A 27615-nucleotide genomic window follows, 5' to 3' on the forward strand; every position below is an offset into this window, starting at 1 on the left:
TTGTGTCGTTTTCATTTGTGAGTGTCCGCGCGTCACTGTGGACATAAATGACAGACGGTGTGCACGTATGTGTGCAGAGTGCACCGTGTTTGTCTTGGCTGTGTGATGGAATTAATTGAGCGAACACGAACGGCTTCAATCTCCAGTCTATCTGCAGGCAGATGGCGAGACTGATTCGGAACAGGCCTCTGCGCAGCCACTCTGCAGACAGCGCCTTGGGCAGCACACTCACACAAGCACTTGTACTGTACGTAAATCCTCATGAACACAAAAGCAGTTTTTATATTTCCATATTTTGCGTGAATGGTGTTGAATGGCTTGAACTTAAATTTTCTTTTTTTTTATTAGCGTTCTAAATTTAATCCAAATAACTGTCCGTGTTCCTCAATGCACATGCGGGTCGGCGTTCGTGTGTCTCTGTGACATTAAGGAGTCTCACAGCCAGTCCAGCATTTTCATCGCCAAATATTACATTTCTAAACTCAATTGCTGATGTCATATTTCATGATAATCACAGTCGAGTGTTATTGCCTGCAGGTTGTGTTTACTAGCTATGATGTCACATTTGATACTGGAGAGCTCTCCAACGACTTAATGTGAACTTTACACGACAGAATGAGACCTAATTTGTTCAGCCAGCCCAAACTCAGGAGCTGTTAGCCAATGTGCCACTCAAGAAATTGTGTGAGTGTGCACGAGGATCTATGTATTTATGCGTGTGTGCATTAGTGTGTTCCTCTCCACGTGTGCAGACCTGCTGCAGGGCTCTCTGGATGTCTATGCCCTGTCCCCAGGGAGCTGGTGGGTTGGCTAGGCATTCTCCAGCGTTGCCCCTGCGAGATATGTCTATCCTCTGTCTCCTTAAATTCTGAAAGGCTGTGGACATGACTTTCACCCCGTCATATGTTAGAGCACCTGTGTACTGCAGAGAGCAAGTTTAATTCAATTACATTTCATGTCACAAACACTAGAAGCGCTTTGCTTAAACATCAGAGACTTCATTTCTATAACTTAAACTTTAGGTTACTTTCTTATGCCTGTAAATACACAAATACCTTGATATGGTATCACTCTCAGCTTGGTATAGATAAATAATTGCTATAGCAGAAATCCAAAATCCAAAAAGCATATTCAGGTAAGAGTTACCTATTATATAGACACTAGGCTTAGAGACTTATGGAAGAAGAAGAAAGTAACTCAGAAATTTAAGGGGTAGTACTTTGAGTCCAGGCTTGGGCACTTTGGAGTCCTTATTATCAAACTCCATCCACTGCTGGACGATGCGGCTCACACTCGGCTCTGAGTTGTTGACGAGCTGAAAGCCGGTTATGTTTGCCCCGCCTTTCCTCAGATCTGTCAGATCGATGTCCAGAAAACCCTGAGAGGAAACCAGACAGAAACAGATTACACACACATACTCACACAGGTACAGAGGATATGTTAACTCCCTGTGAAATCCAGCTGATATGTTCTTCTACAGCAGTGGATTGCAAACAGGGGTTCTGGTTATCCAGGCGTCACAAGAAAAAAACCCACATGTAAAATGGATCTCGCCTCTACTTTTGAGCTTCATAAGCAGTTTAGCTTATAAGCAGATGGATGAATGGATCAATTATCATAACTTGTTAAAAACTGCATCAAAGGGTTTCAAGCAGGTGAGCATTTTGTAAGAACACTGTCCAAAAAGGTTTTGGAACCAGCAGCAGGGCACCTAACATTTGGTGCCGCTGGTTGGGTAATTTAGCTAACTTTATTACATTTTAAGTACTGCTTTAACTGTGCCATCACAAGTTCAGGTTTTAATTTCTTAATAAAGAAAAAAAATCTTTCATTTTTACATAGGGAGATCATCCCATTGAGCAGACTTCATTTAGGTCTTTCCTGAGGGACAGAAGTAGTGAGAAAGAAAATAGAAAACCTCATTACATGGAAGGAGCAGTCCGGCACTAATCTGTGATAGACGGAGTCCTCATATGCTACTGTTAACAACAGCAGGATCAAAACCTTATAGGCTACTGTGAACAATGCAAGGCGAGCCTCAGGCAAAGAAGAATGGAGGAAGAAGCGATTTACTGTAATGGTATTTCCTTCTTGTATTCCCCCCCAAAAAAAAACTATTATGTGGAGAGGGCTGTTTTTCAGAGGTAGAAAGTAGGAAAGACAGTTTCAGTCTCTCAGCAGGCTTCCTGTCAGCGTGGGGAGAGGAGGAGGTAGACAAGAGGGACCGGGTGGGAGTGGAGACAGAGGAGGAAAAAAGATTTGTCTGTGATTTGTCTGAGGTTTAAAAGCAAAGTTTTGATTGATGAGGAGAAAAGGTGCCTCTCTCTGGATTGTCTCCAGCGTACCATCCGTTTTCTTTCTTCTCTGCTCTGATGTTGTTGTTGTTTTTTATCGTGCCATTTGAAGCCTTGGCTCTTTTTATCACATCCGTTCCGAATTCGCGCTTGTTTACTGTGTTTTGATTTTCATACAGTCAAAAGAACTGAAGAAAAACAAAGAGGACTTGCTGTTCCCTAGCCTAAAGTTATCTAGAATTGTTTTTTTTGGTTTTTTTTGCCCTTTTTCATTTAAGAGAAGAAGAAAAATACCCCAAACATATGCGGGCAACCAAGAGGGGCAGCATTCAGTCTGCTTTAACAGCCGCATTTCCCTTAATGTACAGTGGGGCAAAAAAGTATTTAGTCAGCCACCGATTGTGCAAGTTCCCCCACCTAAAATGATGACAGAGGTCAGTAATTTGCACCAGAGGTACACTTCAACTGTGAGAGACAGAATGTGAAAAAAAAATCCATGAATCCACATCGTAGGATTTGTAAAGAATTTATTCGTAAATCAGGGTGGAAAATAAGTATTTGGTCAATAACAAAAATACAACTCAATACTTTGTAACATAACCTTTGTTGGCAATAACAGGGGTCAAACGTTTACTATAGGTCTTTACCAGGTTTGCACACACAGTAGCTGGTATTTTGGCCCATTCCTCCATGCAGATCTTCTCGAGAGCAGTGATGTTTTGGGACTGTCGCCGAGCAACACGGACTTTCAACTCCCGCCACAGATTTTCTATGGGGTTGAGGTCTGGAGACTGGCTAGGCCACTCCAGGACTTTCAAATGCTTCTTACGGAGCCACTCCTTTGTTGCCCGGGCGGTGTGTTTTGGATCATTGTCATGTTGGAAGACCCAGCCTCGTTTCATCTTCAAAGTTCTCACTGATGGAAGGAGGTTTTGTCTCAAAATCTCACGATACATGGCCCCATTCATTCTGTCCTTAACACGGATCAGTCGTCCTGTCCCCTTGGCAGAAAAACAGCCCCATAGCATGATGTTTCCACCCCCATGCTTCACAGTAGGTATGGTGTTCTTGGGATGCAACTCAGTATTCTTCTTCCTCCAAACACGACGAGTTGAGTTTATACCAAAAAGTTCTACTTTGGTTTCATCTGACCACATGACATTCTCCCAATCCTCTGCTGTATCATCCATGTGCTCTCTGGCAAACTTCAGACGGGCCTGGACATGCACTGGCTTCAGCAGCGGAACACGTCTGGCACTGCGGGATTTGATTCCCTGCCGTTGTAGTGTGTTACTGATGGTGACCTTTGTTACTTTGGTCCCAGCTCTCTGCAGGTCATTCACCAGGTCCCCCCGTGTGGTTCTGGGATCTTTGCTCACCGTTCTCATGATCATTTTGACCCCACGGGATGAGATCTTGTGTGGAGCCCCAGATCGAGGGAGATTATCAGTGGTCTTGTATGTCTTCCATTTTCTGATGATTGCTCCCACAGTTGATTTTTTCACACCAAGCTGCTTGCCTATTGTAGATTCACTCTTCCCAGTCTGATGCAGGTCTACAATACTTTTCCTGGTGTCCTTCGAAAGCTCTTTGGTCTTGGCCATGGCGGAGTTTGGAGTCTGACTGTTTGAGGCTGTGGACAGGTGTCTTTTATACAGATGATGAGTTCAAACAGGTGCCATTCATACAGGTAACGAGTGGGGGACAGAAAAGCTTCTTACAGAAGACGTTACAGGTCTGTGAGAGCCAGAGATTTTCCTTGTTTGAGGTGACCAAATACTTATTTTCCACCCTAATTTACGAATAAATTCTTTACAAATCCTACCATGTGGATTCATGGATTTTTTTTTCACATTCTGTCTCTCACAGTTGAAGTGTACCTCTGGTGCAAATTACTGACCTCTGTCATCATTTTAAGTGGGGGAACTTGCACAATCGGTGGCTGACTAAATACTTTTTTGCCCCACTGTACCTGTATGTGTTGCCAGGTGTCCATATTTCTCAGCTCAACAGACAGACTTATGTCTTTTTTCTGCTCCATGAATGAGCTAATGCTGTGCAGTCAGCTGAGGAGGTTACTATAGAAACTAGCCTTTGCTAACACAGGACGTAGATGGGGGATGTTCCCGACAGAATTGTAACCACAATTTAAGTACTTACTGAAATTCAGTCTGTGCTCAGAATCAACGCACACAAGCACACATGTGCACTGAGGTAAGTAAATTAACTAAAAGGTCCAAGGACGTATAAAGTCATTTTCTTTCTTTTTTTCCCCGTTTTTTTGGTCCAACATTTTAACAGGCCCATTATAAATGACTGTGGCCACTTTGTATATCATCTGTTATTACCGTCTAAGCTTTATCGTTTAAATTTAAATCTGGCAAACCGGTTGGACAAGGGAGATTGAGTCAATCTAAAACGCCAGCAGTGAGAAACTGTTCAAGCCAGCATCTGCATATTAATGTTGTTATTACCACAGCTTCTGTTGATGCCAGTTTTCTTTTCATTTAGCCACATTTATCGAGTGTTGTCAGGGTCTAATAGATGTATGCTTTCATACACTGGCTGCCTGACCTTTTTCTGTTGCTGTGAGTCTGCACAGCTTTCTGTCACTGTCGCAAGTCTCCCACTTGTGTTGCTGTGATTTCTATAGCTGTGGCAGTGAAAGGATATTTGACTTAGCTGAGCTGCAGATGGAATGAGGGTAAAACCAGACAATTCTATTGGGTAAACACAACTATTGAATTGGCAATAAACTACTGAAAGTTTGGAATCCAGTTATGAAATGAAATATAAGACAAAAGATACAATTTACATACATTTATATAAATTCAAATAAAGTGTGAATGCAGAGAAGAATAGTGCCGTGCAAAAAGTCCTGAGCCACCCCTGATTTCTCTCTTTCTCTTAGAAAATGAGAAATAGGCACAGTGAGTTACTGAAATCTGCCAACATATATGAACATTTATTCTTCAACAGAACCTGAACTCTTTAACACAAGCTTTCTTTTAACTTTATTTTAAGTGGTCTTCATGCCTGATTGTATTCCATTCTGTATTTTTATATCCAAGTATGATTTACTGCATTGGCAGTGTGTTTGGGATCATTGTTGTGCTGAAATGTTACGTTGTTTCCAGTCATATGCTTTCCAAATAATATTACATCAAAATCTGACGGTACTTTTCTGCATTTATAATGGAGCCCCAAATCATGATAGAGCTTCCACTGTGTTTTACGGATGGTTGTTAACCCGTCTACTTAAATAATTTCCAATCAATCTCCATTGAACAGTAAATGGACCAACTAAGGCATCTCTCAGGTCTTGTGTCAGGTCTTTGTTGGTTTTGTTCCCCTGTTTTTTAAGGAAATGGATACCGCTCATTTGCTATAGTTAGTATTTTTTAAGACCCGCCACTTCTTCTGTTGTCCTCAACTTTTTAAAGTAAACAGTGTCCAGATAGTTTTCAGTTAGTAAGTCTTTAAGAATCAACATGTTGGAGGAAAAATACTATTTTATGCTTGTCAAAGTGTTTTATCTTTGGCATTTTTTGTAGATTCAACTAAAGAAATGGAAACAAATGACATGTTTTTGTGACAGACTGCTAGTAATAAACTGTTGAAAGACTTGATTTAAAATAGATTCTTTGCTAAAGTGTCTGTTATGTGTCAGCACATATGATTAGATGATTCATAGGTAAGCGCTAACTGTGGCTTAAAAAAAATATTTGGAAATGGTCAGGTACAGGAAGTGGACTGAAAATGGGTGAAAAAGCAACCAAAGAACTTCGGAAATGCTAGAGAACTATTGCTCAAGACGTCTTAAAAAATTACAAGAACATCTGGCTTCTTGGAAGCAAAATATAATTGGTTATTGGTGGTTATTAAGAAATTTAAAAAAATGAAAATAGTCTTTCTTACCAGATTAGCCAGAATATAGTGGTAGCTCTTTGCATTCTTTCCTTGATCTACAATCTGAAAGATAAGAACAAAAGAGACATAAAATAAAATGCGTGCCACACACACGAGCACACAAGGTTGTTTCGAATATATTCATGTGTGAGAAAGTGCGAGGAAGGATATGACACTCTCTCGGCATCACACCACAGACAGGACAGTGTAAAGCATTTGATCTTGTGCAGGACAGGCAGAAAGTAGGTTAACAGGAAATCAGAGCAAAGGGACTGGCCTTTGAACATGTTGGCTTTGAGAAAATGACAGTTCTGGAGTCAAAGAATGTCCTTTCCTCCCTTTCCTGCCAGTGATGAATGGTTCTGCTATGGAAGAAGTGTTCTTACAGCACTGCTGTCTTTATGCAGATATTTGTTCCAAAGAAAATGGCACAATATCTACCAAGCAAAATGTATCAACAGAAAATTTTGATACATAACCCGAAGAGGGAACAACTTAAAAATTAAATATTAAAAAAAAGAAGCAAAGACGGAGAAATATACACAGTTTAAGACATGAGGCAGACTCTTCCTAATCCTACTAGTCTTCTCTCTGCTCTCAGTATTGTTCCCTTGTGAGCTCTGGTTTGATCTTTGATCTGATATTTAAATATTTTACAGAGTTCTACTTCCCTGGAGCTCCATCAAGGTCTAACAATACCATGAAATAATGCAGGCTGTTAGTGATGAACTGTGCCAGCCCTTCTCCCACGCTTACACTCTGCATCTCTGTCCTGCCTGCGCTGTCATAATTCTTTCACTGCAGGCGTCGCAGGTCGGCCAATCACAAAGGGCCAGGACACTTTAAGAGATGGTTTATTTATATTATGAGTGGAGCAGGTAAACCGAGCGTCACTTTTACTTAAATCTAAATGTAGATTAAGTATATGATTAAAAAGAAAAAAATGTCATGCTTAGCTGGTGGCTAAATTTTTTTTTTTTCTTGGCTAAATAACGAGTCTGCTGTTGTGTATAGCTACAGCAAATTTGGTTGTGTGTGTGTGTGTGTCCTGACAACAGTCGCATAAAATAAGGTCAAGTGAGCAGCATTAATTTAAAGCTTAATAACAGCCTTAACCCGGTGGATATGAAGTTTGCTTCATGCTCTCCATGCAGGCAGTGTGGTAAACATGGTTTTTCCTTTCTCTTTCTCTTTGCAAGCATTTTGCTTTGTGTATACAGTGCAAAGTGCACTCATTTGTTTGTGTGGTGTTCGCGTGTGCGTCTAATGATGCCGTAGGTCATGACAGAAGGTGGCATTTGTTATTAATGATGACCTCAACACGAGGGGAGCCCTGCGGCCAAGCCTCAGGCTAGGAAAAACAAGGAGGAGGGAGGAGAGACACGAACCAGTACTGACACCAATACACCGTACAACAGGGGGAAACACACAGCCACACTGGACTGTCAAATGGAAAAGTTTTGGCTTTGAGTAGCTTTTTTAAAATTATGCATGCAGATTTTAAGAGTCATTCAGAGTTCAGCCCAAAAAGAGCAGGTCACCCTTTTTGTCTCTCAGTTGGCAAACCCACTGAAACATCTCTGCGGTGGCTTTTCTATGAAACTGCCTCTACACTCGGTTTGTGTGATATACTGTCAGTGGCTGTATTGTAAGACAATATCTGTACGGTATGAGATGAATTAGATGCGATCAGTTGTGAGTTTAAAGGGCAAACCAAGCAGAGGTGTTGTGTATATATGTGTTTCTCGCTGGATGGGTGCACAGGCAGGGCAGCGTGGAGGCAGGGAGCAGATGTCGGTGATTGATGGTGGCTGTCTGAATGGAGAACTTCTCGGGCTCAGCTTCTGTAAACTGGTGAGAACTGATGCAATAACCTTAACTGTAGACACCAGGCCATCAATAACATTCACACAGAGCAGTGATAGCCTACAAATACAGATGGGGATGTGTGTGCACTTTTTTTTCTTCTCTGGAACAAACATAAAGAACTATGACAGTCAGACTGATAACATGCGTGGAATCAGCAAGCAAAACAAATTACACCTTGGTGCCTTCATATTATGCCAGAATGCCTGCTTGTAAAAGGCAGTAAACCCCCCCCAAAAAACAACAAAGTGAACAAAAGTTTTTGAAATAACGGGTTCTTGGTTTCAGACAGCGGTTGAATAAAAGCAGCTCATTTTGAGTCAGCAACCACTGATTTTGCTGATTGAAAGACAGCTTTTCTTAGCAGCCTGGTAATTAAACTCGGGAACTGTACATGAGTTAGATGAAAAATATATTTTAATGTTTCCAGTTTGCTCATTTTAAACTGAGAACCCTGTGAAAAGGGTCTCTTGAACCTAAGTACTTCATTCATGATAATGTGCATGATAAAAGACTGTCCGTGGTAGGGCATCCACAGAGGTGACGTTTAATGTGGAAGACTAATAAATAGTAGAAATGTAACAGTTTAGTAATAAAGTGTAGATGTTGTATCCTAAATTATTGGTTTAATGTATCTACTGCTTCTTATTAACAACACTTAATAATCTGCCCTTAAAATCTCAAGAGCTAAACTGTCACCTGAGGCTGTCTCCAAAAGCAACTAATCCCCTTCAGTATTAAAATTTGAAACTATACAGCATAAAAATGTTCTGTTCTGGTCTTTTTAGCAGATTTTAACAATGCTGAATGTAAAACACTGTACACCATAACAGCACCTTCACAGCACCACTGACTTGGCGTTATAAAGCTAAAACTACATTGAGTTGAATTAACATTGTTATGGAAGCCTGTTCACAGTCTGCTAGGCTGCATTTGAGCTAATTCCAATAACCAAATGAGGGATGAGCCTGACTAGTCAGCTAGATCAGGGGTGTCAAACTCAAATACACAGTGGGCCAAAATTCAAAACTGGAACAAAGTTGCGGGCTAACGTTAATAGTTATTGAAATATATTTATTCCTCCAGATATAAGAATGAATCTTTTCTTATGGACTCAAACACATTTTGCTGAAAAACTGAATATGGAACAAGCAAAGCTTAATACTAAACAATATATATATTAGCTGTATAATACCAGTAGGCCAGCTCTAATAGTAATTTGGTATGGCTTCGCGGGCCAAATGTAATCAGGCTGCGGGCCAAATGTAATCAGGCTGCGGGCCAAAAGTGGCCCGCGGGCCAGAGTTTGACACCTATGAGCTAGATGTTTGAATGTTTGCCAAATTTGCTAGTCTGTGTCAGAAATAATAGTCTGTTTAATGGATTATTTTTCTTTAATTAATGCAGAAAGGCAGTTACTCGCTCAAAGATGGTTCAAAGATGACACCACTGGCGACTACCTGGGGCTACAGCCCTGACACACAGCCAGCACCCTACTCACGTTCTTTCTACCAGTGGAAACAAGCTGGGGAAAAATAAACTGACGACAGCTGTCCTAACTAGCACTGATGTATAAAACCTGGAGAATAACAGGAACATAACCAAGCATCCATAGCCAGGTGTAATCATGTTCTGGATGTGAATGCTAGCAAGCGTAAACCAACGCGGCTGCTGTTAGTATCACAAAGGTTAGACATACTCTGCCATCTAATCTGATGCTGTGTGTTTGTAACTTTATAAAGGACAAAAAATGGCCCACATTTCAGCGGCTTCCAAATAATATTGAACAAGGAACACGATTGACAATTTCATATTGCTCCTGTAACACACATAACATATTTGCTGTAATGTGGACTCAGTTTAAATGTTTTCTTAGGATCTTTTACACTAGTCTAACTTTTTTCTCTTGGTTACACGACTAACAAATTAGTGATTTAAACAAGAGAAAAACAAACTGTAGCTACTGTCGGTGAAATGCACCCATACAGCTGTCTGTGGACTTTGCTAATAAAGCTAGCTAGCATTAGCCCATAATGTAGCGCTGTTCCCTCTCATCCAGCTATATTCATTTATGGCTCCAAACAACCTAATTGCAAAAAACGCCATTTCAAAAACCAGTGGGTGATGACACAGTGTGTGTGTCCATCACAATATTCTTACAAGCGTATAAACATTCACTTTTCATATTTTTAAACACTATTTTTAGCAGTTGCTAAGGAAACTGCCAACATAACATCCTAGTACTGGATCATGTGTAAACTGCGGTGGTTACTGTGATATCTTCCTTTAGCCAAACTACTGTTTTTGTGAATAATTAGTCAGAACCATTTTCTTCATATTATCTCCCTGTTGTGTTTTTAATAACCCTTTATAAAGGTAACAACAAAGAGACACCGCCTTCGTGATATAATCTGGAGTTCAAGGGACCTGCTCTGCCTAGTTACAGTTGCTAAGCTATGGTTGGACAGTCTGTGTTTGATGGAAGGGGCTGTGAACAGTCAATTGCGATGATAGGATCCTTTTCCTTTTAACAATGCGGAGGTGAGAAAGTGATGATCCTATCATGGGAGAACTGCTGGCTTCAAATGCCAAAGCTGCGTTATTTATCTTTTACTGTCCTTGATGCTCCAGCAGACGAGACATCACAATAGACCAACAGCCAACCACCACATTAAATTTATATCCCCTCCTTTCTTTATCTGATAAAAATGTGTATAAATTTGTCCTGAAATGTTTGTGCCTTTTTTGTATGTCCGACGAATTCTTTTAAACTTAAGCCACATACATAACTAATACTTAGCTTGACATCTGTCTAAAAGAACAGCTGTATGCTTTTGTTGTGCTATGAGGCCACGTTTTTATGCTAAAATTTGATTATACATTGTGAAAACATAAAAAAGAGTGAATGTTTTTACCATTTGCAGTATGTTGTTGAGTCTCTCAGTCTCACAGTCAATGATAATCTGGCCCTCCTTTCGCTTGTCCAAATCCTGGAACACCTTCGCAAAGGCATTACTCGATATGGTCTCCACATTGACTGAGGTCACCAGCCAATTCCTCTCTGCTGCCGTGTCAAGAACCTTCTGCAGCACAGACAGACCTGGAAGACAAGCAAATGAGAACATGTGTTTTTGCCAAGTGTACGGAATAACTGAAATGCGCAAAGAAAGCTCTGGAGGTAACTGTGTGGGCACCTGTAACAGAACTTCTGCAAAGATGATGAATGACTAGTTGGTATTCATCTACTGGGAGCAATCCAACAGTGTCTACATCTTATTAGACAGCATGCGAAATAAATTACATGCGGGGTAACCTCATGCTTTGTGTAGTTATATTATGAACTGCAAGATAAATTAAGACAACTTGTGAGCCAAACAGAAGCTGCACAGAAACCCAAACTGCCCCTGATAAGCTTATCCATCAGAATCTCCCTTGTAGCTCTGGTGATAAAGTGTAACGAATGCGATAGTCCATTAAGCACACTGACATATACAGGTGCACATTTCCAACTCGCACACCGCCGGGCTAAATAATCACCATTTTCATGGTAACAAACAATCAGCTAGACGACACACTCACAGTAAGCTTTAAGTCCTCCAAGCCCCAATTACAGGTGGCTCTACTCAATTACACTGTCACCAATACCCTGCTGACTCATTCAAGCATCACAGAGAAGCAGGTAGAGCAGCCAAAAAGCTAAAGGCTCATGCTAAGACAGGATTTAAAAGGTGATTATGGAACACATTGATCTTGAGCTCTGATTTACAACCTGAGTCACTGTTGTACTTCTTTGCTGCTGGCAGCAGACCAATCAGATTCCTCTCAAGCTGGCAGCCGCAGTTGTTCCACAGAGTAAATAAAGTAATTTCACCCACGGCAGACTGGCAGCCATTACCCAAATGAATTATAGCAATCACAAAATTTAGAATTGCAAACTGATACACGACGTAGTTGTGTTTGCTTCTATGTTACTTAGCTGGCAAGCGCTGTTAAAGACTCCTTCGTTCCGCACATCACGCGGTTCACATATATTCTACGATAAATGCACGCAAATACTGGCTTTCCCACAACAACAGCAACAGCAGCAACAACACAGACCCTGTCAAAAGAAGAATGAGAAATGAAGTCACAGCCTCTGAAAGATGATTGCTTGGTCTTATTAGAATGCGCACCAGCTGCTCTCCAGGCAATTCACGCTGCTTTTTTTGACAACAGGTCATTAAGAAATAAAAAGATGGATGGTGTTTCACCTCTATATATGACCACAATATAGCACATGTAAATAAATTAGGGAACCAGACGAATGTGAGAATGCTGAATGGAACTGATACAGAGGGGTTGGTACATGGCTATTCCTTTTTACCTCATGGTGCCGACGCATTTAACAGAAAGATGAACGATAGAGTGATGAGCACGGGGAGACAGGAGATAGTGAGCTGTGAATAAAGTCACAAGGCCGGCTGTACTTTAATGGAGTCGAGCTGTAGTAAGTGTTTCAGCACCATGGACAGCACCACTCATTGTAACCAGGACCCGTGTTCCCAAATATGATAATCCTCCCAGAGAGCTCATCAAAAACTATAAAGAAAACTGTAAATAAAACTATAAGCAAAGAGTTCCAGCTTAAGACTGAGTCAGCTCAAAAGACAGAAAGGTGGTGACCCTGTCGCCAGGTATAACTCATTCTCTCAAAGGTTGTGCTTGGTTCAGTGAAAATGATGGGCAAAATCGGCAGACCTAATCATATAATTTACTCTGGAAATGGTTTAAACATGAATATAAAATTGTAATAAATAAGTTAGTTGCATAAATCTGAAGCCATACTTTAGTCTATGAAATATTTGAAAACACGGACCTACCAGTTTATTATGTTGGCATACTTTGCGCTTAATTATTAACAGTGAAAATTATTCAGCTTTTACAAATTACACCTACAACGCCGGGAAGTTCGCCATGTCTGTGAATGCTTTTGCAAGTCTGAGATGTGAAAAATAAAATGAACTGAATCATAATACGAGACCGTGGAAGAGCTGTAATTGTTTGTGTGATCACTCAGCTGATGAAAGCTGGACCGACCAAACTCATCACTGCTGCACTGCTGCACTGCTGTGCTCTTTTTCTTTTTTTTCAGTTCAGTGTTATTGCGTTGGCTGGAAGATGTGAGTGAATTTTAAATGAGATCGACCACAAACATTATCTTAGCTCAGCATTTGGAGATGACACACATGCAAATGCACAATTTATTATTATTATTATTATGCAGTCACTGTTATTATGGTGGGAAATTTAAATACTTAGTTACACTAGCTCCAAAAGTCACACCATTTCTAGCTTTACCTATTTCCATACAGCCACTGTGTAAAATCTTTGTATAATCCTGACTTTAAGAGAAACTCTGTGAATTTACTCATTATTTTCATTAGCAGCTACTTTTAGTACTGGGACACATTGAACCCAGAAGTTAATTGATTTTCATCTTTTCATTCTTTTGCTATTTATTTTAAATTCTTCTATTTCTTTTAAAAACCTAATATACTTATTTAGTTCTTAATCTGATTTTACCTTGGAATACAGCTGGTTAGCAGTTAAGGTGTGCTAAAATTAGTATTTGAATCTCATTAATGGATTCTAATGTTTTCTTTATTTTTCATTTGTTTTGTTACAGATGTATTGATTGCTTGCCTCACTGACCGACTGATTTACCTCAAATATCCTCTCGCATTTTTAAATGTGCTTGATGCACTCCTCTAAATCAAAGTCAGTCTGACAGGAGAACTCACAAAAATGTTCCCTCAAAGGCATACTGAGAGAGAATGATATCATAATGGAATCTGGCTGTCGTAAGCACCCTTTTGGCCAGAGGCAGTACATGGGCGACCAGGGCAACAGACAATCAAGAACAGAGAAAATAACACTTTAGCAAACTATTTCCTGAATATTGTTTATGATAGGTTTAATGGGCTATCAAATTTGTTTTCCCATTCTTGGCTTCTGAAAATAAAAATGATAGGCACATTTATTAGGGGATGCTGTAAGAGAGCAAGACAAATGGTAATAGAAAAGGGGGGAAATACTAAAGCCTCTCAGGTGGCAGGAGAGTGATAATGCATGTGATATATTTGTATGTCCTTGACTGCTTTGGATAATGGATTAAACACTGGAAAAATGCTAACATAGGTAGACATTGAATATGAATGTATTAGACTAGAAATTAGAGAGCTTTTGGTCTTTTAAATCAGAAAAATGCAGGTTTACACAGTAACAGTCTGGTCTGAAAGTACATCTACTAAGTGAGCAACACACCAATTTTACAGTAAAATACTGTATTTTTTTAAATTCTCAATTTAATAGTGTTAAAATGTTAATGTTTAGCTATGCTGTGTTTAAACTTTGATTCCTTGCCAATAACTGGACTTTTTTAAACCAGGAAGTGAAACTTCACAAAATTTGTTTTTGTGTCCTGGGTCATTGTAGGCAACAATAATCTAGCATTTTTGTTTGTTTGTTTGTTTGTTTGTTTGTTGTCATAAGAGAAAATCACAGAAATAAATGCACTGTGGCTCCTCCTCACAGAAAGTTCACACACAGTGCTCACCGCTACAGCCTATGCTATGATGGCTAGCCCTGTTAAGCTATGTTAATCTTTAGCTAGAAGTGGCCAAAGCTCCTGAAACAAAGTAAAGGTTCTGGCCAGTGTTCATACTCAGTGTTGTTTCATGTAGAGGACATTCCTACAAAAGCTGAGATCTTGTTATAGTTCCAAAAAAAAAGGACACGGAGTTTAGGGTCCATAGACTATCGACATATGGTTGCACTTTGTTCCTCATAATGAATTTTAAGACAGAGTACAGACAAATGATGACAAATAGTTTTGTATGGTTATGGTAAACCTTATACTTTAAATTGTACTGTACCATAATATGTTGTTGTAACTTACAAGAGATACACTGTAGAGTGTACGAGAGTTTCATGCTAGAAAATTCAATTCAGTTCAATTCAATATAGTTTTATTTATATAGTGCCAATTCACAACATCTCCTGAAGGCACTGTCAACTTAACTGATGCAGTGTACCTAATAAAACATAGTTTGATGAAACATTTAGAAGAGGCAAACACAGCTGCTCTATACCATACTACACAAACTGATCAAACTAAATACGATTTCTTTTAAAGGCTTTAAATAACCATGTAGGAAGAGTGACTGCAGTATAGTATCCAAGCAACAGAGACGACTGATATGGATTCTGCTGGCTCCATCCCACTACTCACAGGGGTGACCCTCTCAGACACAAATATACACACACACACACAGGCATACGCAGAATTCGTGAGTAGTTAATAAATGGATCACAGAAGATAAAAAATAATAATAATCTGAGGGGCATGTGTGGCCGCTACGGTCATCATGCATTGACAGGCCAAAGACTGCTGTGAAATCTCTACTGTCACTGCTTGATTGTGTGCTGTGTGGAATGACATAATGGCATCTGTCTTTTAAAGCTGACTTAAATCTGCTATTTGTCACACACAAGTCAAACACATAAGCAGATACAAGCTGCAATAAGCTGTCATACAGCCTAAATGTATTGAAGTGCGCCTGCTTTTGGGCATACACAAAAAATACACAAATCATGGTCATGCTCCAAAACCCACAACACCTGGGACAGATGGCCTGGCATTATGGGGAAAGCTATAGCTGTTTGGCTCTGGGGGAGATGGAGAGGAAGAAGCAGGAGGCTGACAGGTGTGCTACTTTATTCTTGTCTGACTATGCAGGAGTGTCATTAAAATGTTCAATTTAAATGCTACAGCACTCCTTTTTTTCTTTCATCGGACGGACAAAGGAACTGCAGCAACCCTGGTCTCTGTTGAGGAGCGCTCAATAAAAAGCTTAATCTTTCGTACCATTGTGCGATTTATCTGATAGTCAGTGCAGGTCAATATTTCTATTCGGTGCTCCCTGTCTGTAAAAAAGTGGTGGTCTAAAATAAGCGTTCTGATGACTGCTTGTTGCTGCACAATGGCTAAAATTGACCCTGCTGCTGTCGCCATGGCAATATAAAGATGACAACTGGTGGCTGGTCTAACTACTGGTACTGGCTGTCTTCGTCTGCACGCATGCTCGTTTTCATGAGAGAAATTCCACCGTCAGATTCTGACATCCTTCTTTTTTGTAACGATGGAGGCAAGCCTAAACATCAAGTCAAACAGAGAGCCAGCAGCTTTCCTACCTGAGTTGGAACTGTACATGTAGACAAACTTGGACCATCCATAGTGTTCGATAACTCCCACCAGCGCATCCTGGAGCTCGGGCCTGAGCTGGATCACAAATTGGTTGGCTGTTTCAATGGGGAAGGATGGTGTCACAAAGCAGACGTGCAGTGCTCCACAGAAGGACATGAGCATGTTGACTGTCTTCCTGTCATACAGGCCAATGATGGCATACACACCTTTGGAGAACTGGGAGCAAACTGCAAGGGACAGAACAGAAAAACAAGCAGATATACAGGGTGTTAGTCTTTAAACCTTTGAACAATGAAATCAGCAAAAACATCAATCCAATTATCTTTTCATTGCTGTTACACAGCGTCTATTAAGCGACAAATTAAACTTTGTCGCCATCCGGCCTACATTTGCTAGTAGGATAAGAGTGATATGGTCCAATAGGCAATTATCGTAATTAGCCTGTAGAGCTATCGTGTGCAGGTCTGAAGCTTTTCTGAGTCTAAGGTTATAGTAAGATGAATATCCAGGAAATTGAGAAACGATCAGGCTAATCGAAAAAAATAATCATTTCACTGGATGTGGTTAGTCAAACTGAACTAACCACATCCCACAACAGAATTTTGTCTGAATTAAAATCAATTTAATCCATGGTTTGGATTTAATTTTGGTTTTTAAAGTGGGAGGATAGAGAGAAAGAGGAAATAAATATCTGTGGCATGCCAGGTGCTGTGAAGTCTTTAGAGCCTGAGCTATTAACTAGTACTCAATAGCATGTTTATGCAGGGCTCATCTGCTGGTCCAGCTGCATAGCATTAATCTGTGTGTTTTGCCTTCAGTGAAAGGTGGAGGTGGTGGAGGCAGATTAGGTGTAGAGAGGTTAATCAATGCATCCCCAGGGTTCCACTGACATTTTACTAGCAGCAGGAGGCGGTTTCCAGCTCTCATTTGCCTTTCTCCCTCAGTCCCTTCATTTTTCTCTCTCTCATTGTCTGTCTGTCACTCTGATTTCTTTCACACCCCCTAAATTCTTAAAATAGCTAATTTATGTTCGTGATCTTCTCTCGGCACTTTATATCCTCACCGTGCTCTCAGTAGAGCATGGTATCTTTGCACTTCCAGGTCTGGTCTGGGCTATTTTCTGCTATGGCGATGGGTGGGCCTTACTTATCTCAGTATTTACCAAACAGATTGAAGACGGTGCCTGTACCCACACGAAGGCCAGCTTGCAGCTAGGAGCTGAGGGAAAGACAGAGAGCGAGGATGGCCCATACCCAAAATGCCTAACCTGTCACAGACCTGCACCCTCCGGTCAGGCACGTGTGTGTGACGGAGATAGAGGGAGAGTGAGGAACCGAGAGTGGGAGAAAAAACAGGGATATCACAGAAAAATACACGCACGTACACGCCATGAACACGCACACACATATGCAGCCTCTAGTGCTCCAAAGCCTGGTGAGTCACCCTACTTAAAGCAAGCCCTGAAATAGACATTTTGCGCCTCGCCACACTGACTCAGTAACAGAACTATCTTTTCTTCATGCTCTTGCTAAGAAATGGACACTCTCTCAGCTACTGCTTTCCACTAGCACACATTATATATATCCCCTTACAATTTTCTAGGACCAATTTGATGCGGTGTCCTCCATGTTCTGCTTGAATAAAAGGTAACGGGAGCTTGTTTGACTTTTTGTGCAGTGCCCCATTACTCTGCCCTACAGCAGGTTACAATGTTTCACAGAATATGAGTCATTTCTCATCACTTCAGTGTGTGCGTTTGGAAAAAAAAACACAAAAACCATGCGACAGAGACCTCCTGCTCCGAATTGGCAAGACAACCATGCGCCTGTCTAATTCGACATAAGCATTAGCGTAGCTCAGCAGTCCGAGTCTTGATAGCAGTACACACCGGTAGCATGTTGAGTCTGTTTGTGTGTGAGCAGCTCGTTAGTGTTGCTCCACATGTGTAACGGCACTGGACGCAGGGCTGAGAGACCTAAACTGATCTCAAAGACCCCGGCAACACCTGTCCACTCTGGCACTGCGTATCTCCTCGCCACAGTTACAGCTGCCATGGTGGCAGGACTGGGGTTGCCCTGGCAACAGTCTGTTTCTCTGGCAGGGATTACAGTAGCTCAGAGATGCTAAAGGACTTTCGTAAGATGGAGTGGGAATTGTGGAGTGTTTGGACATTTTGTCATAATTAGGGTTTTCACCTCGAGGAATTAGCAAATTTGCAAAAGTGACTTGGTTTTGCAAAATCCTTAGATAATTTCTGAAATAATGAAAGACAGTAGGGCTTCACTGCATCCCATTTTTATTATCACTTAAAACGAGAAAGGGATAATGCCCAACAAATTCTGACTTGCTATAACTGCGAGGTAAAGCTCTGCTGATTCTCATTTAGAAGCTATTTATCCTTTTTTAAGGTTGTTATTATTGGTTATATAAATAACCCCAGTTCCAACATCTCCAGCTTAGCTCAGCTCAGGCTCTCTATACATACAAATTAATGCCGGGGGGAGCAATTTAGAAACACCAGCACCCAGAATTCAGGTTCTACTTGTTACACTTCCTTATAATAATGTTACTTTTAGAAGTGTTTTGTGACATTATAACATTAAAAAACATCCAAAATTGCAAAATTACTGCCATTAAAAGGAAATTTGTAACATTAAAACATTTATGCCATTAAAAATAAGCATGAAACAAGAAGAGTTTACTGTTATTGAAATGGATCTTGTTACATTATGAGGTCCATTAGAAATGAACTTGTAATAACAGAAAATTATTGTCATTAAAATGGAATTTGTTAATTTACAAGTTTACTGCCATTAAAAATCAACTGCAAATGATAATAAACATTACAGCCTTACCTACAGAGAATTACTCATTAACATATTTTTGCCTTATCAAAAATGAACACTGTTTACATCAGGTTTTGCAGTTTCAGTCAGAGTATTGAATATCCTATCATCTATGCCATGTATTAACTTTAACCCGTTTCATATCAAGCTGACACTGGTAGCATTTCCTCCACCACATCACCAATAAGAGACTGAACTCTTTAGCCACAATAAAAGCTAGCCATTGCTTTTTCTGAGCTGTCAGTGGCCACCAGTGTGTGAGTTTAGCTAGCAGATATCACAATGATTTGTGTTTACTCATAACTTTGTCAGTGCCCGTTTTAAAAAACTAGTCTCTCTGAATCTCCCTGGCTGAGCTACACAGTCATCTTCACTGGGGCTGGTATGGTAAAAATTTTTACTGTGAAGGATGGTACATCTGGAAAAAGTAACTAAACTACAAAAAACAAAAACACTAAAGGATACTTTTCTCTCTGCTTCATCTTTCCTTTTCATCCATTTTGGCCTTGTCGGCATAAAAGCAGTTAGACAGTGAGCTCCTGTGTGCCAAGGATCATACTATGCGAGTGAGAAATATCTGTGACTTTTTGCTCGTGAAGTTAACTGTTTAAAAGAATTTAAAGCTCTGTGCTCCTGATCGGCTGCCCACCACTAAACGCTAAAATTATAATATTTCAACAGCCGTGTATAAGCCGAGCATCCATGTAACAAATGATTTAACTGTAAAACTGTGACAAATTACCTGCGGTGTATGATAGCAGCCTTGGTGATTTCTTTATACTTTCTCTTTTTGTGGGATAAATAAATGATAAATGTGGGAGTTAGCAGATATTTGATAAACTCATACACACAGCGGATTGCAATCAGTCTCTGAGAGTTTCATTACTAACCTCTTAACTCTTACAGTTAGGCCTGTGTGTGTTTACTATCGAAATCTTAACATTGTCTAATGGTGCCTATCTGTAACTGTGCTTCATTTTCTGTAACTGTGCTGATTATTATGAGTGACTATCATTTGCCTGTTTTGGTGGCTCCTCCCTAAGATGGCAGCACTGTAAAAAAATATGTGAGAACCCCACAAAGTTAAGTTTAAATGCATTACCACCAATTACCCATAACAATGTCCAAAAAGTCAGCAACTAATTGTTTACTGCATACAGCTGCAGGAAAGCTCATTGGAACCGAGCTGACATTTTTATCCATACCAGGCTTTTCTTATGAATGAACAAGATGTTGATTTGCATTTGTTGTGGCCAAAGAGCTTTGGGCGGCAGAAAAAAGGAGAGAAAGAAAGAGAGAAAGAGAGTGAGAGAAACTCAATTCCTAAAGGGGCTGATACTCACGCAACAGGAGGAACTGTCAGAAACAACTCACGCACTCACGTCTTCCCTGTTCTCTGTTTCCTATGCCCTGCAGCTGTTCTTCTGCTTAGCATGAGCCAAATTTTAAATGACAGACGTGTCTATGCTGGCTGCATGAAAGAGGGATGTTTGTGACAGTTGCTCCTGCATCTGACGGGCTATTGGGCCGGTGTTTGGAAAAGGTGCCTCCTTAATAGTGACCATAACGGTTTACGATAGAAATATGGATAGACGACTTGATGGCTAAAAAAAGTACACTTTAAGTATTAAAACAGCATCCTGTTAGTTTTGATGGATAGGAAAAAAATATATTCGACAGATTTTTGGGAAAACAAAAGAAATTCATTTAAGGATATGTCAGTATTCGCCGGAAATATATATATATATATATATATATATATATATATATATATATATATATATATATATATATATATATATATATATATATATATATAAGTCAGAGGTGTCAAGGTGCCCTTGCAAATGCCTGCCTCCCAGCAGCTCCACATCAGCTGTTCCCTAACCTGTGTACAGAAACGCGGTATTAAAAAATTGCTTCTTTGTGTGGGTGTATGTGATTCTTTTTTTCAATAGTCCGGGTTTGCTTGACATGCCAAAAAGAAATAAATAAGAAAAAAAAAATCAATGCAGCTGAATTGAATTGTACCAAGAGCCCTCACAAATGTATTTTTAGGGCTTCACACAAACAGGTTTGAAAGAATCAATACTGTATAACAAATGTCATTTGAGTGCTGTGCCTAATGCTAAATCAGTAATTGATGTGATCTGGACTCACAGGTTTACGGAGACCATAGACAAACCACAAATTCTGATATGTGTATCAGAATCACAAACACACGCAGACACACACAGGAGGGACACACGTATCTACTATTTTCCTCCCTTGGGTTATACATGCTATTATAATGTGCAACATTAAGGTCAGCGGTAGACAGGAAATTTCACAGCAACAGGAAGCTGGGTTTAGCTGGAGGGAGCATACTGATTGGAGAGTTCTTGTTCAGTCATCCATAAAGATCGTTTTTTTTGATAGAGCCTCACTACTGAGAAGTGACATGCCAGATGACTCCATAAAATAGGACATCCGATTTGGTTGCTCATCTTATCCTCTGGTCGACTGTATACCGTTCTCAGTTCGGTGAATTATTTACTGTGAAACTTCAAAGAAATCTGTTTCAAATGCTATGAAATCATGAATTTTTCCTGCGGGCATCACTAGACTAAGACTGAGCGCTGCAAGCTGCTAAATCCAGCTTTCTTCTAGCTCAGCATACTGTTGCTAGACTGATTCATAAAGTCATCTCATCCAATCCTACACCTTTACATCATCACGATTTTCCAACTAGTCCCTTTTCAGCCTATAGAAAGAGGAAAACCAAACACATTATTCAATTATTCATGAATTCTTGAAAAAGGAAATTAAAAAAATAAGAAATTAGGAAACAAAAAATGCCCAGTGTGAGAAATTTAAAGGTCCTGTCTAATTTTTTCCCCTCACAACCCTGGAGCAACATCATAAAATCAAGGGATGAACATCGAGATCTGTTACAAAAGAGCTCCGAAACTACTGCTCGGATATAAAACTGCAGATTTCCTGTAGTTCCAATGAAGCTATTAAGGTTTGATTGATTAATCAGCACAGTTACATTTTATAAAGGAATGAATGCACAGTGACCAGCGGCTGTGAACCTGTAGCACCATTTTATAGAAACGGTACGCAAAATTCAAGGTAAGTCAAGTTTCTTGTGGATCTTATGCTTCCAATCCTGCCCCCCAAAATGACAACTACGGGTAAGATTCCTACATGTATCGTTCATATCAACACAAAATCAAATCCTCAGATCATTTATATTTAAATATATTTTCATTTAAAATGTCTTTATACATAAAATCCTGATGATGATAATGAGACGCTTTTATAATTAGCCCTGGGACACACTGCTTATTTGGCCTATTTTTCCAAGCGATACAAAGTGGTTCTCAACACTCGAGACAGTGGAATGATCTGTCAATAGTCCTATTTATGTCAGGTAAAAACAACATCACATAACTGAAAACCTCAAGTATAGTTTCAGTGTCCACAATAGGTTCTAATCCTGCTAAGCACCTGCACAATTTATCACTGTCCTGTGGACTTTTTGTTTAGTACGAAATACCAAATATCCCAGTTCTATCATTTCTAACAGCAGGTGTTAGGCTGCGGTAAAACTAGTGTTGAGATATGTACAGCATTGCACAGTCACTACCCAAATGATTCTAGCAGGTTGATGTCTTTCTTATCTTTCTTACACTGTTTATTACTGGAAGCGAAGATACTTTTTTGATTCTTGAACTGTCATGTAATAGATTTTATAGGCCTTCATATAAAATTTAGGGGGGGACAAAATCAGCAGCAATCCACTAGGCTGTCAAACATTTCCTTTTAGAAGTGAATGTATTGGTTGCAGTGTAGGTATGAACCTAGTAGCTAAAGCAACAGAGAGGCTAGTTGGATACCATTTCCCGTTTTTCTGCACCTGGTTCTGTAATGAAAGCCTTAAATTCCTCACAAAATAACGAAAAATCTATATAAAAAACATTTTAAATTTTTTGTTTTCAGAAAAGTAAACTTCCTTTTCTTTGCTGGCTTACACTGGTAATCCTAGGGTTTGGTACTTTTCTGCACTTAGTTTAACGTATCCTTTGGAAACATGAGTGGAATGACACCAGCAGGAAGGCAGCTGTCACATGAGGCAGCAAAATACACCACCTTCACAAGGGTGAAGGGTCACTCAATCAACCACAGAGCACTTTGAGGGGAGATAAACACATCTGACACCAGACACTGCTCGGCGCACAGTTATCCTCCACTCAGCCACCCATGGCTAATAACTGCCAGATAATGTATGTAATAAAAACAGAGAGCATGTTGTGGTCCCTCTGGTCTCATCCATCTTCAGGAGAGCTAATCAGCTATGTTAATGAAAGGACGAGCAAAAGAAGTCAATAACCGATTCAATCAGACCGCACATTTGTATGCAAGCATTCAGACCTGATTTTTCTTTTAAGGGTAAAAAACAATACCCCTTCATAAACGTTAAGCGCTAGCTCAAAAATATTTCAATAAAACAAATAAAAAATAACAATAATGTCTCACTGGGTTTGACAAGACAGCGTATCACACACAGATCGTGCTTGTAAAGAACCCCCCAGGTGATGGGGTGGAGGTGGCCTACTCTGCGAGCCCTCCAACACAGCATGACTCACACAGTGCAATCAATCTCCTTCTGCGCAGAGGACAGGGACCCAGGGGACCAAAACACAGCACCAACCCAGATCTGCATGAAAGTCTCCAGACATGACTGCGTAGGAGGGTTTCGCTGTCAAAGCAGTTTTCAGTTGCATCGCCTTAAAAATCCTGAAAAATCTGCCAACGAGTATTTTTAGTCATAGCGCATTGTAGTAATTCTTTGATCCATGTATGTTCCAGAAAATCGATACTTAAGAGTTAAGGGAGTCAAAACTGGTTCAAGAGGTTTTAAAAAGGGCGTTGGTTTTTTGACAGATGGCAATTTGTTGCTCCAGCGATTTGTTGTTTCCCAGGTTAAACAGCGTTACCTTCCCAAGCTCAAAAGAGATGTACTTCCTCAACAAAAGCAATAAAATTGTGTTTTGCAACAAAGAAAAAGGGAAAATTGAGATAGAGGATAAAAAAGAGTGGCTGAAGGAGTAAGAAAGGGGGCAAAATAAGGAAAATATCGACTAAATCCAGAGAGGAAGACACTGAACTCTGGGGGAGATGTGGGACCAACAGTTGAACAACCAAACAGGACTTAGACTGTAAGTCAGGGCGCACTGGATACTCATGAGAGTTTATATTAGTTGAAAACGGGGCCACGGAAGGTTAATAAGGATGAGCAAAAAATGAAGTGAGTCTTGAAAATGTAGGTGACAGCAGACAGAAGGCAAAGAAAGAGAAGCACGGGTGTCTGTGAGAGGAAATGATAAGGAGAATGCTGCGAACAAAGAGAACAGATGCCAGCCTAGCAGTGGGAAATAAAGGGACCACACAGTGAAATCTAGATCTCTCCTATTTCCTCTAAGTAATAAAACAATGGCACCGCATCGCCTCATTAAATGGGTAATCGAGGGTGTGAAAGCACTCCCCTCTGCTCCGAACATCTCTCTCTCTTCTGGTGTCTCACTCTCTAACCCTTTCACGCCAAGCTATTGTCTCTCCTTCTTACTGTTTCTCACCACGTCTCCAATCTGGTTTGCTGCGGAGCCCTGCCACCTGCTGAACAAATGCTTACCTGGGCAACGGGTCAGAAACATAGCCCAGACCAGCTCCTGTCAGGGGGTATGGAAACTCCAATTATCTCCTTAACAATTATCCCTTCGCAATTATCTCCCCATCTGCGTATCAGTGTCGACAGGTGCAGAGGGACAGTCCCGCTCACACGCTTTCATTTCTCTGACAGGGGAAGTGATGGAAGTGGATATGAGGGGCAAGGAGAGCCAAACTCACAACCTGCAAGCTAATTCACTAGGAACCTCTGTATGAATTAAAAACCTTCTTCAACAGATTCCAGCCGAGCTCGTGGGAAATGATTGTGGTCACTGAGCAGAATTTATGAGCGCTGCAAAAAATCATTTCTATCTAGGGCTGCAAAAGTAGAAAATGTATTTATTTGAAAAAAAAAACACACCTAGCAAACATTTGACTGTTAGTGCTTGATAAATGAATAATGTTATAGCCAGTTTTTTCTCAGCTAACTAATTGAGCCATTGACTCCAACTTGCAGATACTAGAGACAATCAATAACAGTACAGGACAAGGCACCTATGGATAATTCATGGATTAAATCCGCTACCCTGATGTATTTAAATCTTGATATCGATAACTCCGTAGAGTGGATTAGTCTCAGGCATTTGAGGAACTGTGTACACATGCAGTTACACTACAGAATGTATGCGGCTCACAGGTTTGACAGATGAGTTCTATCATTAACACAAGAATACAAAAGCAAAAGCGCAAGGAATTAATTTGAAAGTGTAAAAAGGAATCAGCTGAACATGAGCAATATAAGGAGATCGTTTGCATTTGAGTGTGTGTGGGGGGGTTGAGGACTAGTAACAGGCATCAGAAGAATTTCGAACACCTCAAAACTCATTCCATCATCTCAAACGGAGGCATTGCAGAGTTACACAGAGTAAGGTGTTGTGTTGGTTATTACTTTTAAAATGTCCCTGAATGTTTTTTTTAGAAATTGTGGTGGCTGTGTCTGATGTTACCATGTGAATCCTGTGTAAAATGGCAATTTGAGCTTGTATAGGCTAGACAGCTCATGCGCGAGTATTTAGAGATACTCCAGTGCTTAACAAAAATAAAGTAACGTCATTACTGTCGAAATATAAAGTTGTGGTTGTGTGTGTTAGTCACAATATTGGAATTTTAAACTTGCAACAGATACTCAGGAAAATACTTCAAATTTGATACCATGGGGCGATTGTGGCTCAAGAGTTGGGAGTTCGCCCATCTATCCATCAATTTCCATTGATGGATAGATGGGTGAGATACATATAAATCTCCCTTTCACTTTCCTTGAGAGGTTGGTATGTGTGTTCCTCAAACTCACCTGGGAATTTGAGAGTATTTCACAGTATCTTTGCTGTTACCAGGACAGCACTGCACCTACAGCTTGATGTCATCCATGTACGGGAGGTGGGTTATGGCTACTCCACTCTTGACTCTACAGGGAGTGCAGAATTATTAGGCAAGTTGTATTTTTGAGGAATAATTTTATTATTGAACAACAACCATGTTCTCAATGAACCCAAAAAAGTCATTAATATCAAAGCTGAATGTTTTTGGAAGTAGTTTTTAGTTTGTTTTTAGTTTTAGCTATTTTAGGGGGATATCTGTGTGTGCAGGTTACTGTGCATAATTATTAGGCAACTTAACAAAAAACAAATATATACCCATTTCAATTATTTATTTTTACCAGTGAAACCAATATAACATCTCCACATTCACAAATATATGTTTCTGACATTCAAAACAAAACAAAAACAAATCAGCGACCAATATAGCCACCTTTCTTTGCAAGGACACTCAAAAGCCTGCCATCCATGGATTCTGTCAGTGTTTTGATCTGTTCACCATCAACATTGCGTGCAGCAGCAACCACAGCCTCCCAGACACTGTTCAGAGAGGATATCTTCCCCACTCGCTGTCTGAGGAGGGTGCACAGTATCCTGCGGGACCAACATCACCCTGCGCGCCACCTTTTCCATCTGCTGCCCTCAGGGAGAAGGTACAGGTCTATACAGGCCAGAACATCCAGACTGGCCAACAGCCTGTATCCACAGGCTGTGAGGCTCCTGAACTCTCTGCCCCCCTCTCACGGACAATAACCATATCCAACTTCTTAATAGCAATGAACTGGTCTGCATTGGTGCATCATATCTTTATTCTCTTCCCCCTCCTGCCCCCCCCCCCCCCCTCTTTCTTAAATAGATAACTATCATATCTGATATCATATCTCACAGTACAATAATATTGAATGGGTTGCATTGTTGTATTTTGTCATGTTTCTCAGGTCTTTGTCTGAATTTCTACGAACATTATTGCTAAGGATTGTCTTATTGCATTGGAGTCACACTGGGTTAAATATGTACACTTGGGTTTTAAGGGGTATTTATTATTTTCTTCTTTTTTTTGGGTTGTATGGAAGCCCCAAACGCAATTTCATTGTTCTTGACAATGACAATAAATAAATAAATACTAAATACTGTTTTCCCTCCTTGTAAATCTCACATTTGATGATGGACCACAGGTTCTCAATGGGGTTCAGATCAGGTGAACAAGGTGGCCATGTCATTAGTTTTTCTTCTTTTATACCCTTTCTTGCCAGCCACGCTGTGGAGTACTTGGACGCGTGTGATGGAGCATTGTCCTGCATGAAAATCATGTTTTTCTTGAAGGATGCAGACTTCTTCCTGTACCACTGCTTGAAGAAGGTGTCTTCCAGAAACTGGCAGTAGGACTGAGAGTTGAGCTTGATTCCATCCTCAACCCAAAAAGGCCC

At 40.3% G+C, this 27615-nt stretch overlaps 1 protein-coding gene across 7 annotated transcripts in view; it reads right to left on the reverse strand.

Moving 5' to 3' along the window:
• gria1a (glutamate receptor, ionotropic, AMPA 1a) overlaps positions 1-27615 on the reverse strand; it is an 81297-nt gene that overhangs the window by 44087 nt on the left and 9595 nt on the right. For all 7 annotated transcript variants that reach the window (XR_013973958.1, XR_013973959.1, XR_013973960.1 and 4 more), the window contains exons 3-7: positions 16302-16541; positions 10985-11169; positions 6213-6266; positions 1220-1378; positions 755-922 (exon numbers count right to left, since the gene is read on the reverse strand). Coding sequence is in view for 4 of the 7 variants with exons in the window: in XM_080901742.1 (XP_080757868.1) it covers positions 755-922; positions 1220-1378; positions 6213-6266; positions 10985-11169; positions 16302-16541 (806 nt within the window). In the remaining 3 variants the exon portion in view is untranslated. The remainder of the gene's footprint in view (positions 1-754; positions 923-1219; positions 1379-6212; positions 6267-10984; positions 11170-16301; positions 16542-27615) is intronic.

This window comes from Rhamphochromis sp. 'chilingali', assembly GCF_963969265.1.
Source record: "Rhamphochromis sp. 'chilingali' genome assembly, chromosome: 13".
NCBI lineage: Eukaryota > Metazoa > Chordata > Actinopteri > Cichliformes > Cichlidae > Rhamphochromis > Rhamphochromis sp. 'chilingali'.